Source organism: Cricetulus griseus, chromosome 3 (assembly GCF_003668045.3).
Source record: "Cricetulus griseus strain 17A/GY chromosome 3, alternate assembly CriGri-PICRH-1.0, whole genome shotgun sequence".
NCBI classification, from domain to species: Eukaryota; Metazoa; Chordata; class Mammalia; order Rodentia; family Cricetidae; genus Cricetulus; species Cricetulus griseus.
Window position 1 is genome coordinate 183,847,357 of NC_048596.1, and position 15,898 is coordinate 183,863,254.

A 15,898-nucleotide genomic window follows, 5' to 3' on the forward strand; every position below is an offset into this window, starting at 1 on the left:
TTATTGCAATGCTTTTGTTGGTTTTCTTGGTTTGTTTTTGGAAATAAGTTCTCATTATATAGCCCCAGCTATCTGGCCAAGAGCTTACTATGTAGCCCTTTAACCGGAATACCAGAGTTTGTGTCACATGTCACCAAAACACTGATGAGCAGATTTGGGGATTGAATCTTTTTTCTCTTAAAATTGTTATTTTTAATTATGTGTAGGCATGCATCTGCATGTAGGTATGTGCAGATGAGACCAGAGGTGACTGGTGCCCTGCGGCCACTTGACATGCGTGCTATGAGCCTAACTTAGGTCCCCTGGAAGAAGAGCAAGTACTCTTAACCACTGAGCCATCTCCCTAGCCCCGGGAATTGAATCTCTAGGCTATACTTTATTTAGATCTGTCAGCCTGTGAAAACAGGATTAGTACCCCAGAGAATCTCCCTTCTCCCAGTGCCTGCCAGCACACCTCATAGGGAACAGGAGGTTCATGCAGCTCTCATTATCTCCTGTACTTTTGTTATTCTCAAATCTCTCGTGTGGTCAGCTCTTCTGAGTCCCACTCAGATACGTTAACTTAGGACACACTCTCATCAGTGTGTCTGTTGATCGTGATATTAGATAGTTATTAGATAGTTATTAGATAGTGTGTATGTTTAGAGTCCTTCCCACAGTACAAAAATACAAATATGCGCTTATAACTAGAGTATAAACATGTCCCTACCCATTACTTTTGTCTGTTATCAGACCTGATTGGCATGAAATTCACCATGTGGCTTCAAACTTGAGGCCATCCTCCTGTTTCTACCTTCTGAGTGCTGAAACCAGTGTGCAAAGTCTGCTTTTGTGAAACTCACAGTTGTCTAGTAGGCTAATATCATACACATGCTGTTAGTCAGTATGGTGTGCAAAACCTAGTAAAAGAAAACAAAATTCTTGTTTCTAGTTACCTTTACATATGCTTTATGCATTTCAGCGAACGAGGAACCTACTACAGCCAGTGATCCTGAAGAACCTTCTGCTGTTGGTGTGACAGCCCCACCTGCTACAGCCTTGAGTGTGTCCCCAAACCCCAACACGACATCTCTCCCTGCACCGTCCACACCAGCTGAGGGAGAGGAACCCAGCACTTCGGGGACACAGCAACTTCCGGCCGCTGCCCAGGCCCCTGATGCTCTCCCAGCCGGGTGAGTAGCCTTGTGTGCCAGGATGGTACCCTCCTCCTCAGGGACTGCCTCCTCCACTGGGTCAGGGTCTCTGGGAAGACTGCCATGTGTAGAAGCAAGAGAGTTGTGGAAGTGCTTGCTCTGCAAACATCTGAGAGACCCTAACTTATCTCGGAGGCAGGCTAGTGCTGCCTTATGCTGGGACATAAGCAGATAGCTTCTGTGGAACAAGGAGCACATTGCCTTCATGGTTGTGGGAGGGTGTCTGACTAGATGCTGCCCAGAGAATAGCATTTTCCCTCCTGAGTTTGACCTTGGCAACCCACAAAGGACTTGGGCTTTAGGTGATGAATTACTATGGCTGTTATCCCTACAACTGTGGCCAGTGTTAACACAGGTGCTTGTTTCCTTGCCCTCTTTTACTTTGGATACAAAGACCTTAACCAAGATGACAACTCCAGCAAAACAAAGGGGAGTTCAATTTTGACTATGTAGTGAGTGGGGATTAGGAGCATGGATTCTGGGGACTTACCAGATGGCCCAGTGGATAAAGGCCCTTGCCACCAAGCCAGGAAGTACCCTGAGTTTGATCTCCATATCTACATGGTGAAAGGAAAGAACCAACTCTCCTACAAGTTATCCTCTGACCTTTCACCACACACACACACACACACACACACACACACACACCCCAAATAAACACAAGTAGAAAAAAAAGAACATGTTTTTTTTTTTTGTTTGTTTGTTTGTTTGTTTGTTTTGGGTGAGGGAATCATTAAATTAGTGATTGAATCCAGCCATCTACCTCACCTGTATGGCCTTGGCTGTGTGACTTATATGTTGGTTATGTGGTGACAATAAGCATCCACATCTAGGGACTCCAATAAAGTGGTGTGTGTGAAACATGTGTTGAGAGCCAGTCACATATTTTTTGAAGTGTCTGTGAAGGAGCCACAAAGGCAGAGACTGCTTTGGACCTGGGAAACAAAAGTCTTAACCTCAGGTAAGACCAACTGTGGTCAGGGCCAGTCCCGTTGTCCATCTTAGTTATCAGTTTGGCACAAAAGAAAACAATGTCCCATGATGGCAAGATGGTTTAGTATAAGTTGCTTGCCACAAACCCGAAACCCCCCAGGTAGAGGGAGAAAACTGATTCCTGCAGGTTACCCTCTGACCTCTGCATTTGCCCAGTGGCACATGTTCCCTGCCCCTAGGTAAATGTTTGTTTAAAAATTGTTTTAGGGTTGCTGGTGAGATGACGCAGCAGGTAAAGGCATTTGCTACCTAACCTGAGATCAGTCCCCAGGCCCCACATGATAGAAGGAGAAAGCTGAACTGACTCCTGTGGATTGTCCATTGCTCTCTACAGGCGTGTCATCCCCACACAGACAGACACACCCCCACACAGATAGATACACAAATAAATTCAGAAAAAGGTAGTTTTAAACAAGAAACCTGTTTCTGTCCTGCTCAGTCACTGGTGATGTGCTGATGTAGGCTTCAGGATGGTGAGTATTCCCTCAATGTTTAATTCATAATGGACACTGGAAAGATGTCTCTTCTCTTGCTTCCTGGGAAATATGATGCCTTGTTCATAAAGCCATTTCTGAACTCCCAATTGTTAAAAATCCTGTATCATAAAGCATATGTGGTTTTTGCTGTTTGTACTTAGCATTCATATAACTCCTTTCTCCTAAATAGTGAGTTCAGCAAAAGAAAACCACTGCAGATAATTCTTACTCTCTCAAATCTCAAGAAAATTGGAGTGTTGAGAGGCAGTTCTGAAAAGGCCTTGTGGGGGTTGGGGGGTGGGTCAAGTGTTTGATTTTGTGAAGAGCTTGTTAACCAATTGCTTGTGTACCCCTGCAGAGATTTTTCTTTTCTCTTTCATATGTGGCATGGGAGACTTGAAAGAACTATGTGTTGTTTGTACTTTCAAATCTGTATGCTATAATTTGGGGGGAACAGAGCAGAATCATTTTGGCAGAAAGGGGAGAAAATGGCTGCCTGGTCCCTAGTGAGCTGTTTGCTTCTTTCCGTTGAGCAGATGCCTGGGAAGGCCGGCCTCACTCCTGTGTCAGTCACAGGCAATTAGGGCTAATGGCTCCACACGTCTTTATGTAGGGTGTGTGTGAGGGTTACTGTTCTCTTGGATTGGGCACTTCCTGTTTCCAAGCAGTTGGAAAACTCCAGACTCTGAAAACACTCTTTATTCAGCAGCCCAGGGAAGCCTGCCCCTCCCCTCCCCACCCAGAGTCTAAAACACTTTTCTGAGGTAGAGTTTGGACAGTGTCTTTTTCTTAGAGGATTTAGAATGTGACAAGACGTGTGTGTGTGTGTGTGTGTGTGTGTGTGTGTGTGTGTGTTGGGGTGCTGCTATCCATTTTTATGTATAGAATATTCCAGAGAAGAGTTTGGGAGTCCCGGTTATCCAGGAGCACTTACTGGGGGATTACACTCCTTGTGTGCCCACCAGCACTGCTGAGTGCATGATAGTGTGGACAGCAGGCTTTTCTGTTGGCTTTGGTATTGGAACCCAGAAAGGACATCGTTTCTAAGATCTTCCCAATCTGTAGGCCTCGTACTTTCCTCCCTCCCTTGTTTCTAAGTTGAGAAGACCCAGGCAGCAAGATGATGAACTTAGTCCTAGTCCACCATCCTGCTGTAAATTCTGTCGAGGGACTCGAGTACAGGTACATTCAGGGCATGAGTGGGAATCACAGAATACCTTTATCCTTTATGAGAATTTATAAATGAAGTATTTAAACTAAACTGCTAGTGTTCAAGTTACAGGTCAATACTTTTATAGGATGCATTGTTTTTCCCTTTTTATTATTTTTTTAAATTTGTGTAGTTGTGTGTACACAAATATATAGAGAACAGAGGACAACCTTTAGGGAGCTTGTTCTCTTCTTCCATCATGTAGTTCTGGGAATTGAACTCAGGTTGTCATGCTTGGTGGCAAGTACCTTTACTAGTGAGCCATCTCATTGGTTTACATTCTTCCATCAGATAGGCTAGTCATTACTGTTTAAGACATGGTAAGTCCAGTGCTAGGCACTGCAGATGTACAGCTAAGTAAGGAATGGTCTGTGTTCAGAATAGTGTATGAAGTCTGCTCTGGTCTCACTGAGGTCTCTCTGGGCACCTGATCCAATCCCTTGACTTCCTTGAGAACCGATGCCAACTCTCATTTCAGTATCTTGAACCCACTGTACAACTTTCTGCGTATCTTAACTCAGCCTAGAACAGAAACATTATCTGACCCATCCTAGCCTGTCCTGAAACTAACTGCCTGCCTGCCTGCCTCTCTCCCTTCTTTCCTTCTTTCCTCTCCCTCCCTCCCTCCTCCTCCTCCTCCCTCCCTCCCTCCCCTCCCTCCCTCCCTTCCTCTCTCCCTCCTTCCTTCCTTCCTTCTTTCCTTGTTGTTGAGACAGGGTTTCTCTGTGTGTAGCTCTGGCTGTCCTGGAACTCACTCTGTAGACCAGGCTGGCCTTGAACCTAGAGATCTGCCTGCTTCTGCCTCTGCCTCTGCCTAGGACTAAAGGCGTGTGCCACCACCGCCTGGCCATCTGTCTTTTTTTATACTATACCTTCTAAAGTAAAAGTTCTAAGCATGACTTTTCCCGCTTGGAGTGCCCCAGCAGCTTCCTACTGTCTTCAGGGATAAATCCCAGTCCTTAAGTAAGCCGAAAATCTCCATGGAAACCACCTTCCCTGTGCACTCTGAGCTCTAGTCACAGTGACTGACTTTAGTCTGATCCATGTACTCCTCTCCTCCAGACTGAGCATCCCCCATGATGGTCTTTCTCAAAGCTTCCTCAGTGTCTTAACATTTAATTCCTTAGGTTTCAGGTTAATGACAACCCTTAGGGAATCAACCCTTCCCGATCCCTGGTGTTATTTTTTTGTTTAAAAAGAAGAAAAGAGAAATATTGAGATGGACATATTGACTATAAGTTTATTATAAGGCAGAATGGGGAGACTAAGAAGAGGAACAGGGTAATGGCTGACCACCATGGCCGGTCGCCATAGAGAGACAGAGCGGGGAAACAGAGAGGGGACAGAGAGCAGGACCGGGGAGAGAGCATAACGGTGCAGGGGCCTATCTTTTAAAGGGGTCCTCTGCACCTGCGTGCAGACTTCTTTCCCATGGAACCTTGGGCTGACCAGGGTATTGCCTGAGTGGATTCCACCAGGTAACAGGGGCAGGCCAGCATAATGCCTGAACCTTTCACCTGGTAGACGAGGCTAACTAACCAGATGTATAGCCACGTCTTTTTTCACATTTGTAATTGCTTGTTCCAAGTCCCTTTGTCATTCTGGGCTGTAGGTGACTAGGAGCCTGGCATGAAGTAGGCCCAGGACCTATTTGTAATAAATACATCTAAATGCTGCCCCCATTTCCTTTCTTCCTTTTTTCTCATCTGGATGAATGTTCTCTGCTTCACTGATGCTTTAAAAAAAAGGGTGTCTATAAGAGAATGTTGCTGTTTCCTTCACTCACTGTATTGACTGGCTCTGGGTTCAGCTGTGTCTGTCACACATCAGAACACTGGTCCTTGCTCGTTCACAAAGGCTCCTCATCACTCGATTCTCCTTGACTTAAAGTGTTTCTGAACTAAACTAAATTGCTTGCTCGGCTTTATCTGCCTCCAACTTTATCTGCTCAGCTCCTCCATCTCCTTTCCTAATTGATGAAAAAAAGGTTCACTGGGGATTCCAAGAATTGCCACATTGGTTGTCTGAAATTTACAGCAGGAAAGACACACACATCTGTGTGCTTCCAGGCTGAGGGCTTTGGAAACCTAGGCTGCCTTAGGCCAAATACAACATTCCAAAGTCCATTTCTCTCCCTGTCTGGAAGCCCTCTTTTTTTTTTTTTTTTTTTTTTTTTTTTTTTCTTTTAACTTAATTAGCCCCAAAGAAGCTACTGGAAAGGTGTGGAGTTTTCAGGTTGTGAGTGTCTATTGAGAGCAGGGGTGTTAGACACACGTGAGGTAGTGGCCAGGCAGCAAGTGGAAAACGTGGCCACTTTGGTCAGTTGTCCCTGGGTCTGGTTTTTGTCACTGTCGGAGCCCACTTTGAAGACTGAATCCTCATGAACAGACCATGTGTACATGGCTGTGACAAACCCCCGCACGTCCAGTCTCTTAGCTCCCAGAGTCCCTCACACAGAGCACATTATTTTCCCCTGGCAACTAGCACACGGCTGCGGTTTCTTACATAAGAGAGGACGTTGTGTTTGGACTGCCGGCTTACCTCAGCGCTGTCGTTTCACACCACCCTTGTTCTCCCGCCGTCATTGGCTGCCCTGTTTCCTGCTTCAGAGTAGAATTAATGGAGTGGTGTTTTCTAGCCCTTTCACATTTGCCATCTGTCCCCATGCCCTTACTGGAGACCCAGAGGCTTCTCTAGGTAGACTTTGAGACAGCCTTGGGAGGGTTCTCTGATGTGTTTGTAGAGACACTGAAGAGGATGGGAGAGTTTGGAGCACCTCTGCTGAGTTATAACTAGCCTGAGTTCTAAATCTCATTCCAAACTCCATTTTGACTTAAGCCGAAGTGCTTCCCACTCAGAACATTTCTACATTGTCATGCAAACTATAAATGAAGAGCCTGCCTTTGGGGGGATTGCTATTAATTTATTTCTAAATTTTCAGTCACAATGAGTCTTCACCTTTGTTTCACCTTCTGTTCAAGGGATCACATGTATATCTAGATACTAAGGCAATGTCACAGACAACTTTCTAGACACTGAGAAGCTTCTCTTGTTCTGGGTACAGACTGTTAACAGTTTGGAGCATGGACGACATTTTGAGTAGCTTGGGATTAAAGGGTTATATTGGGAGACTGTGCCCCTTTCTCACCTTGTGTTATTGTGGAATGTGGTTTTGGTTTTGATCCTAAGAGGATTATTACATGCTTAGCCAACTCTAATAGTGCATGTTGTCTTCTTTCCAAAAGGCTTGCTGTCACCAGTGGACTCACTGAGCTGTGAGGTGTTCTTCCCATATCTAAATTAGGTAATCACACATAATCTTTAGTCCATTTTTGCTACACTTTCTTGAGAGCTCTTCAAGAATAAGGAGTATCATGCCTGTCTTGGCACCTCAGCATCTTCCATGGTATAAGGAGATGGGTTGGGAAGTGTAAGCAGATAAGTGACTCACATTCTTACTTGTCCTTAGTATTTTAATTTACATTTTGATCTTATAAAAGACCATTGAGCTGAGTGTGGTTTCTCACACTAGTAATCCCAGCATTTAGGGAAGCTGAGGCAGGAAGATAGTTGAATCTGAGGCCAGCCTGGGCTACAGAGTGAAAGACCCTGTCTCAAAAAGCTGAAAAACAAAACCCATAAAACAACAACAAAGCAACACCAAACAAGTTCTTTGATAGGCAGGGATGGGCATGGGGGTACAGACATAGCATAGCAACAACAGTATCAAAGACCTTTCTGAACTTAAGCATAGATGTTTATGTATCTTGTGTCATTTTCCTGACCATTAATAGTAGCTACCAGATGGACTGAACTTTCACACTGAGTTGGGGACTGCTGAGTTTAACTCTGACATCATTGGGTCATTCGTTGTTTTGTTTTTTTTTAAATTCTTATTCATTTTACATACCAACCACAGTTCCCCTTCCCTCCCCTGTGTAGCCGGGAGTTGGTGGTTCAGACCTTTAATCCCAGCCCTTGGGAGGCAGAGGCCGGCAGATCTCTGTGAGTTCCAGGCCAGCCTGGTCTCCAGAGGGAGTTCCAGGACAACCTCCAAAGGTTTTTTTTTAAAAACCCTGTCTCAAAAAGACAAAAACAAAACAAACAAAAAAATGATTTTGTGTGTGTGTGTGTGTGTGGTACAAGCACATGGGTGTAAATGTGTGTGGTCATCTAAAGTTCCTCCTTGTTCTGAGATTGTAACATACAGATACCACATTTTGTTTTGTTTTTTGTTTTGCTTTTTTTTTTTTTTAGTTTATAGAAATCATTTACTTAACTTTTTGTTTGCGTAACAAACACTGAAAAGCATGTAAACAGGATTTACTTTGAAATGGGGACAGTAATATTATATATATAATATATATATATATATTATATATATATTATTAATTCAAGTTAGGGAACAGGCTTGTTTCACATGTAAGTCCCTTCTCCCTCTCCCTCCCCTCACCCCATCCCTCCTCCCCCACCTCCAACCTACCCCCACCCCATCCACCCACCACTCCCCAGGCAGGGTAGGGCCCTCAACAGGGGCTCTGCAAAGTCCACGTGTGTGTGTGTGTGTGTGTGTGTGTGTGTGTGTGTGTGTGTGTGTGTGTGTGTGTGTGTATGCTCCTGAGAGAGATGTGTGAAGGAGCCAGAGGCTTTCGATTTCCTGGGACTGGAGTTAAAGGTGGTTGAGAGCCACCTGACAGGGGTGCTTGGAGCCAAATTAGGGTCCTCAGGAAGAGTGGTACATGCTCTCAACCACTGAGCCATCTCTCCAGTCCCATTGTTGGTTTTGATATGCATGTTATTTCATATTTTATCTTTTTAAAAATCAGCATGTAAACATTGGCATGCCATTGCTTAACTGTCAGTGTCTTTTTTTGGTAGGCTAATCATACAATGGCATTTTAGATTTAATTAAAACTAGTATTTCTATATATAATTAAATGTTTATTACATTTGTTTTGTGTGTGAGGAAGAACATGTGGAGGTCAGAGGACTACTTCCAAGAGTTAGTTCTTTCCTTCTGCCTGTAGGTCTCAGGGTCAAACTCAAGCTCAATAGCAAGTACTCAGACTACTGAGCCATCTTTCCAGCCCCTCCTGTTCACACTCAGCTTTGATGATTTCAGGCAGAGTTGCTTTTCCATCAAGTGTGTTGCAAACATCTGAATAAGTAATACTCATTTCCAGTTTGTTGTGAAACTGGAATAGCCCCATTATAGAAGTAGCTTTTCTTGCCAGGCAGTGGTGGCTCACACCTTTAATCCCAGCACTCAGGAGGCAGAGGCAGGTAGATCTCTTAGTTTGAGGTCAGCCTGGTCTACATAGTGAGTTCCAGGATAGCCAGGGCTACACAGAGAAACCCTGTCTCAAACAAACAAATAACAACAAGAACAAAAAAGTAGTAGTAGTAGTAGTAGTAGTAGCAGCAGCAGCAGCAGCAGCAGCAGCAGCAGCAGCAGCAGCAGCAGCATTTCTCTTTCCCCTTGAAACCATTCAGGGTCTCTGCCACTAGCTATAATAGATGGTCTTAAGCTGCATCTCTGACACAGTTCTTTCCTTTAGCCGTGTTAGAACTTCAAACTCATAGAGGATTTAAATAGACAGGGTTATTGACCAAATTGCCAAGTTGCCTTCAGAAAGAAAAAATTCATTTTTGCTCTCATCTACCATTTTTCAGATTATCTACCTATGCTGTCAACTTTCCATTTGAAAACTGTGTGTGTGTGTGTGTGTGTGTGTGTGTGTGTGTGTGTGTGTGTGTGTGTGTGTGTGTTTACAGAGACCATTCTTTACTTTCTATAAAAGCTTATATTTGAATGTTACCAGACTCCATCTGGGATTTCCCCAAGGCAAAGAAAACAGGATTGTTGAAGAGGAAAAGAAAACAGACTTAATTCAGAAAACTCAGTAGCTGCTACTGTAACATCTTGGGCTTAGGCAGCATAGAATGCTATTGGTAGTTATTAAAAGAAAGTTAGTCTGCTTAGATTGAAGTGCTAGTCCAGAATTCAGGAAAGGCTCTGGAGAAGCAAGGAGTTGGCCATAGTTCCTTCTCTGTTGAGAAAAGACCCACTAAAGCCAGGAACTAGGATGAAGGCACTGGGTTGCTTTGAAACCAGGATGAAGGCACTAGGTTGCCCTGGAACCAGTATGAAGGCATTAGGTTGCCCTGGAACCAGTATGAAGGCATTAGGTTGCCCTGGAACCAGTATGAAGGCATTAGGTTGCCCTGGAACCAGTATGAAGGCGCTGGGTTGCCCTTGGAATCAGTATGGAGATTATAAATATGTACATATCACCATGTCAGCCTTATGATTTTGTTTATTTTTGTTAATTATATTTTAAATTTATTCTTTGAAAATTTCATGTAATTTATAAAATGTGCTTTGATCATATCCATCTATTAACTCCTCACTCTGCCTAGTGCTCCCATCTTATCACCTTTTCAATGGCTCTTATTTTCTAATGGAGAAAGGTTTTCTTTGATCATGAGGGCTATTAACACCCAGTGCCTAGGTTAATAAAAACAAGCACATTAATGACTACAAATAGTAACACTCTTTCTTTAAAAAAATATTTTTTGGTCTGGAGAGATGGCTCAGAGGTTAAGAGCACTGGCTGGTCTTCCAGAGGTCCTGAGTTCAATTCCCAGCAACTACATGGTGGCTCACAACCATCTGTAATGAGATCTGGTGCTCTCTTCTGGCCTCTGGGGATACATGCAGGCAGAACACTGTATACATAATAAATAAATAAATATTTTAAAAAGTATTTTAATTTCATGTGTTTTTGTGTTTTGCCTGCACATATGTCTGTAAAAGTGTTGGATCCTCTGAAACTGGAGTTATAGACAGTTATGAGCTGCCATGTCAGTGCTGGGAATTGAACCTGGGTCCTCTGGGAAAGCAGTCAGTGCTCTTAACTGCTGAGCCATCTCTCCAGCCCTGTCAATAATTTTACTAAGACTGCATTTTGAGCATTCAATCATATAATTTTATAAAGGTCATGTAGGAAGAACCCCAATACTTACCTGAATTTGCCATTATCAACACATTCCTAGCTTCACCCTTTGTGGGGTGTTGAAACTGAGATTCTGTCTAAACACAGGGTCCGACTAAGCAATGTGTTGATCAGATGGTAGTTTGTGGGTAACTCGTTTTGTGATGACTTTTTAATGGAGAATTACTTTTGGGGGGAAATTTCTGCATGATACTGAGAGCCAAAAGCAAGGCTTCATGTATGCTAAGTAAGCACTCCATAACAAAGTTTCTGATACAAAATTTCCACTGGCTCAGGCTATCCAGAAGTTCTGAGCCTTCTGTCTTTTCCTACCAAGTGCTGGAATTCCCTGTAGGCACCACACCATGCTGATGGTAACCTTTTAGCAAATGTAGTGGAGAGTTAATTGACATCATCCTAATAATGGGATTGAGGCTTTGTCTTGGCCTTTAAACTCTTTGGTGTGGGAGACTAGGAATGGAAGATACACAACAGAATAAGGTAATTTAGGTATGAGAAAAAATTACCTTACGACCTTACGACTGAGTGAAATTGGAGACTTCTTAAGTCTTTTCAAAAACAAGACCTGTTGTGGCCAGTGTTCAGCCCGGTGTCACTCACTGAGGGCCAAGGAGTAATGTGTTGGGTAGTGACCTGAACAAACTCAGTGCTTTGAACACTGTTTCTGAGAGTATCAAAGAAAGCTATTCAGTGGGATGGATAGAACCTGCACGACCTGGATGCAGTGTTGAGCAAGACCCACGGCAGTGGATTGAAAAGGCTTTTCATCTCAGTGTGAGGAAGATGCTTAGAAGGGACAGAAACTCAACCCCTGGCAGGGATATGCTGACAAAAAGTCAAAGCCAGTATCGTTTTCTTGGCATGAGGAGACCAAGACAAGATAGTCGGGAAGCTTAATCTATGTGGGTCAGCAGAAGCAGGAGGCTCGTTCGTGAGGCTGGGGACAGAAGTGACCCACTGTGCTGAATGAATGAGGGGAAGGGATCTGTGTGACTCATGAATAGCTGTGCAGGTAAGGGAAGAGTGAGAGTTCTCAAAGAAAGGGAGGTAAGCCAGTCTGGGGGTCAGGGAAGACCCCACAGTCATTTAATCTGAGCAGGAGTCCAATTTTAAAAGGAAAAGCGTAGATAGTAACAAGGTGGTGGAAGGAAGGTCTTGTCCCTCTGCTGTTTTCCTAGCTGAGTCAGTTGAGAGGGTTCATAAGGATACAGAGCAGGGCTGGACAATAGCAGTCCTTGAAAGAGTGACTTTCCTTCCTGTGGTCAGCTGCGATCAAAGATGGGAGGGCAGACCTCGCCTAGGCCTGTGAGCTAAAACAGCCACCTCTGTGGGCTGCAGGGGAGGGAGGGAGAGGGGCAACACAATTGTGTATCTTGGCAGTTCAATACCACTGTGTGGATTAAAGGCATCCATTGCCTGGAATTTCAAGTATTTGCCTGTCTTCAAATTAAAATATTAGGCAAGGCGTAATAAAGCCATTTCCTGTTTCAAATGAAAGTTAAAATGGAAACTGCATATACTGATGAGTTATATAATAAAAGGGTTTTAAGAATAAAAGAAAAATATGTTGAGGGTTTTTTGTTTGTTTTTAACTTTTCCAGTGAATTTTTATTAGTAGTTGCATTATGATTCAGGGTCCCAGGGTAGGTACCGTCATGTATCCAGGGAAGAAACACAGAGAAAGAGGAGAGGTGGACAGAGTCAGGGCAGCTCTTCCCAGGAAATGTGCCTTCTGCTCTGCTGTCATCCGGGCTGAGATTCATGAGATGGAGCTGAAGGATTGTACACATGTGGGTACTACTCACACACGGAGATATCTCTTGCCTTTGCAGTCACTACCTTCTCGCAGCAGTGCAAGACCTAGTCTGGTTATAGTTTGGGAAGGGGCTGTCAAAGGGGGTTTTGGTTTTAGTCTTGATGTCTTCAGCCATGGTACTGACTCCTAGAGACTGTCCCAGAACAGTGCTAGTTCAATGTGACCCTTAGCAGAGACGGCAGTATAGGTTGTTTTTCGAATCTCCAGTTGCTACAACAGATATTTTATCCTTTAAAGAAGGATATTCCAGACTGGGTTTGGCAATACATAGCTATAAATCCCAGCACTCAAGAGGCTGAGGCAGGAGGATGATAAGTTTGAGGCTACCATGGGCTGCATAGCAGGACTCTGTTTCAAAAAATTGGGGTGGGGGGGACACCCCATCAGATTATTGTGGACAGTTTTGCAAAATGAACAGACCACTGTTATTAGGATTTGGCCCTGTTTTCATTTTTTTTTTTTTTTTTTTTTTACAGTGGTAAGAAGATCCCAGGTCCTTCCCCATATTAGGCATGTGCTATATGCCAAGGTTTATAGTACATATCCAGTTTTAATTTTCAGGACAGTGTTTGAGGGGTTATCCTTAATTTACTGTGTAACTGAGGATGACCTTGAGTTCCTGTACTTCCCATCTCTATTTGGTGGATTCCTGTGGGTTTTGAATATTTCTATGTGAGTAAGTTTGAATGAGGCAGTTTCTGTCCAGTGTTTCTTACAGGTAAAATTCTGAAGCACAAGTCTTACATTTTGCTCACTTCATTCTCTGAAGTAGTAGTCACATTGAAACAAATTCCTATTTTCAAACAAATGTGCAGAGCCCGTGAAATGGCTCAGCACTGAAGCCCTTGCTTCACAATCCTGAGGGACCTGAGTTCCATAAAGTTATTCTCTGACCATCACATGCATGCTGTGACACACGTGACTACACACATGCATCATATATACACAGGCAATGATAATATTTTAAAAACAAGCTTTTTGTCAGCACAGACTATACTGACTTCCTCCCAAAAGACCAGGCATTACCCCAAAGTAGAAGCAAATGAAATCAGGGAAATTGATCATTGGACTGTTTTCATCCTTCACAAAACAGCATTGTGTCAAACTTGTGTGTCCTTTACTATATTGTGGTCATGGGCGTCTGGGTAACAGGAGTGTGGGATGGTGGGCCTTGGCTGTTTTTGTGCTGCTTGGCTTGGTTGGTTCTCAGCATCATTAGCACACAGGAGCCACCCTTAGTCTCCCAGACTCATGTTAACTTACACACAGACTGAAGCTCAGTCATCAGACAACAGTGCACCATGTTCCTGGATCCATGCCAGGCTCTACACATGACTCTCTGCTAATGAACCCTACAGTTTAAAAATAAACATCGCTGGCTACATAGTGAGACCCTGTCTCAAAATAAATAGATAAATAAGATTTCAGTATAAATATACACAAAGCTAGAACAGGACTAGGTGGTATTTTTTTTTTTTAGATTTTATTTATTATTTTTTGTCTTTGAGCATTTTCTTGCTCAAGTGTTAGTCTGTGCACCACACACATACAGAGGCCTCAGAGGCTAGAAGACAGTATTGGATCCCTTGGGACTGCACTTGCAGATTGTTATAAGCTGGGAATCAAACCTCGGTCCTCTGGAAGAGCAGCCAGTGCTTTTAACTGCTGAGCCATCTCTCAAGTCCCATGATAGTTTTTAATTTTAGCAGGTTGTGGTAGTTTAAAAGGCAGAAAGCCCATGAAACCCAGAAACTGGCATGCAAATTATTGTTGGAAGTTCATTTTAGAAAGAAAATATTCTCAATTTACATCGTATTCTTTTTTTTAAAAGATTTATTTATTTACTGTGTATACAGTATCCTGCCTGCATGTATGCCTGCATGCCAGGAAAGGGTTATAGATAGTTGTGAATTGAATTCAGGTCCTCTGGAAGAGCAGCCAGTGCTCTTAACCCCTGAGCCATCTCTCCAGCCCCTCCATTGTATTCTTAAGGGATCTTTGATCCTACAACACTCAAGAAGTGCTGATTTGAAAAACCATGGAGCAGCTAGAAAGACGGGTCCTCAGTGGTGAAAGAGCACACCACTGAGGTGCTCTTCCAGATTACCTTAGTACTGTTCCCAGGCTGGGTGGCTCACCACTGCCTGTAACCTAGCTCCAGGGGGATCCAGTTCCTCCATCTTGCTTTCATGGACATCTGCACTCACATGCATATACCACACAGAGACACACATGCACATACACATAATAAAAGATAAATCTTTAAGAAAAGAAAGAAGAAATCATAGAATGAAGGCATGTGAGGCTCAGGGGGATTTATACAGTGGTCTCTGCTGTAAAGGGATGCTCCGTAGTTTTGCCAGGAGGATTCCAGCATCAGCACAGAGCTGGTGTGACACTGGGCTGCCCTTGAATGTCATCTTTGTTTTTGTTTTTGTTTTTGTTTTTCTTTTGAACCCATCTACAGTGAAGGACTTACTTCCTGGGACTGTACCTTTTGACTGTGTGTGTCATGCCTCCCCTTGGTTTTATTTTCCAGATGGGAGCAAAGAGAGCTGCCCAATGGACGTGTCTATTATGTTGACCACAATACCAAGACCACCACCTGGGAGAGACCTCTTCCTCCAGGGTAAGGCCTGACACTCTGGAATGGGTACCAGGGATCTCCCCCAGGCAACTCTACTACTCTCTCAGTCTCAGTCACACCCTGTCTCTCTGCTGACTTTCCCTCCTCCCACTCTCCCCTACCTCCAGTCTGTCCTTTACTCCACATGTGCGACAGTGGCCCCACCTCATGGCCAGAGCTTTAATACTGTGTGGTTCTCAGTGCCCATGGGGCTGTGAGTCCTGGAGACAGGTCTGAGGGGAAGTTTCCTGGGTCTTAGGCAGCTTTCTGTGTGGAGACACCCTTATGAGAATGGTAGTTCAGTTCCTTTCTTCAGAGGCAGCAGATAGTTAGTTACCCTGGGTCGGTCTCTTTCTGTTTGTTTTTTTGTAATTGTTTCTCTGTTTAGCCATGGCTTTCCTGGAACTCACTTTATAGACCTGGCTGGCCTTGAACTCAAAGAAATTTGCCTGCCTCTACCTCTCAAGTGCTGAGATTAAAGGTGTGCACCACCACCACCTGGCACCCTGGGTCTCTTGATGACTTTTCCTATCCAGTCCCCTTAATTCAGCCCTCATTCTTAAGATAT

At 43.8% G+C, this 15,898-nt stretch overlaps 1 protein-coding gene across 1 annotated transcript in view; it reads left to right on the forward strand.

Annotated features, from left to right (window-relative positions):
• Wwp2 (WW domain containing E3 ubiquitin protein ligase 2) overlaps window positions 1-15,898 on the forward strand; it is a 119,938-nt gene that overhangs the window by 77,338 nt on the left and 26,702 nt on the right. Inside the window, exons 8-9 of the mRNA XM_027405952.2 lie at window positions 962-1,172; window positions 15,244-15,333. Of these exons, the coding sequence (XP_027261753.1) occupies window positions 962-1,172; window positions 15,244-15,333 (301 nt within the window). The remainder of the gene's footprint in view (window positions 1-961; window positions 1,173-15,243; window positions 15,334-15,898) is intronic.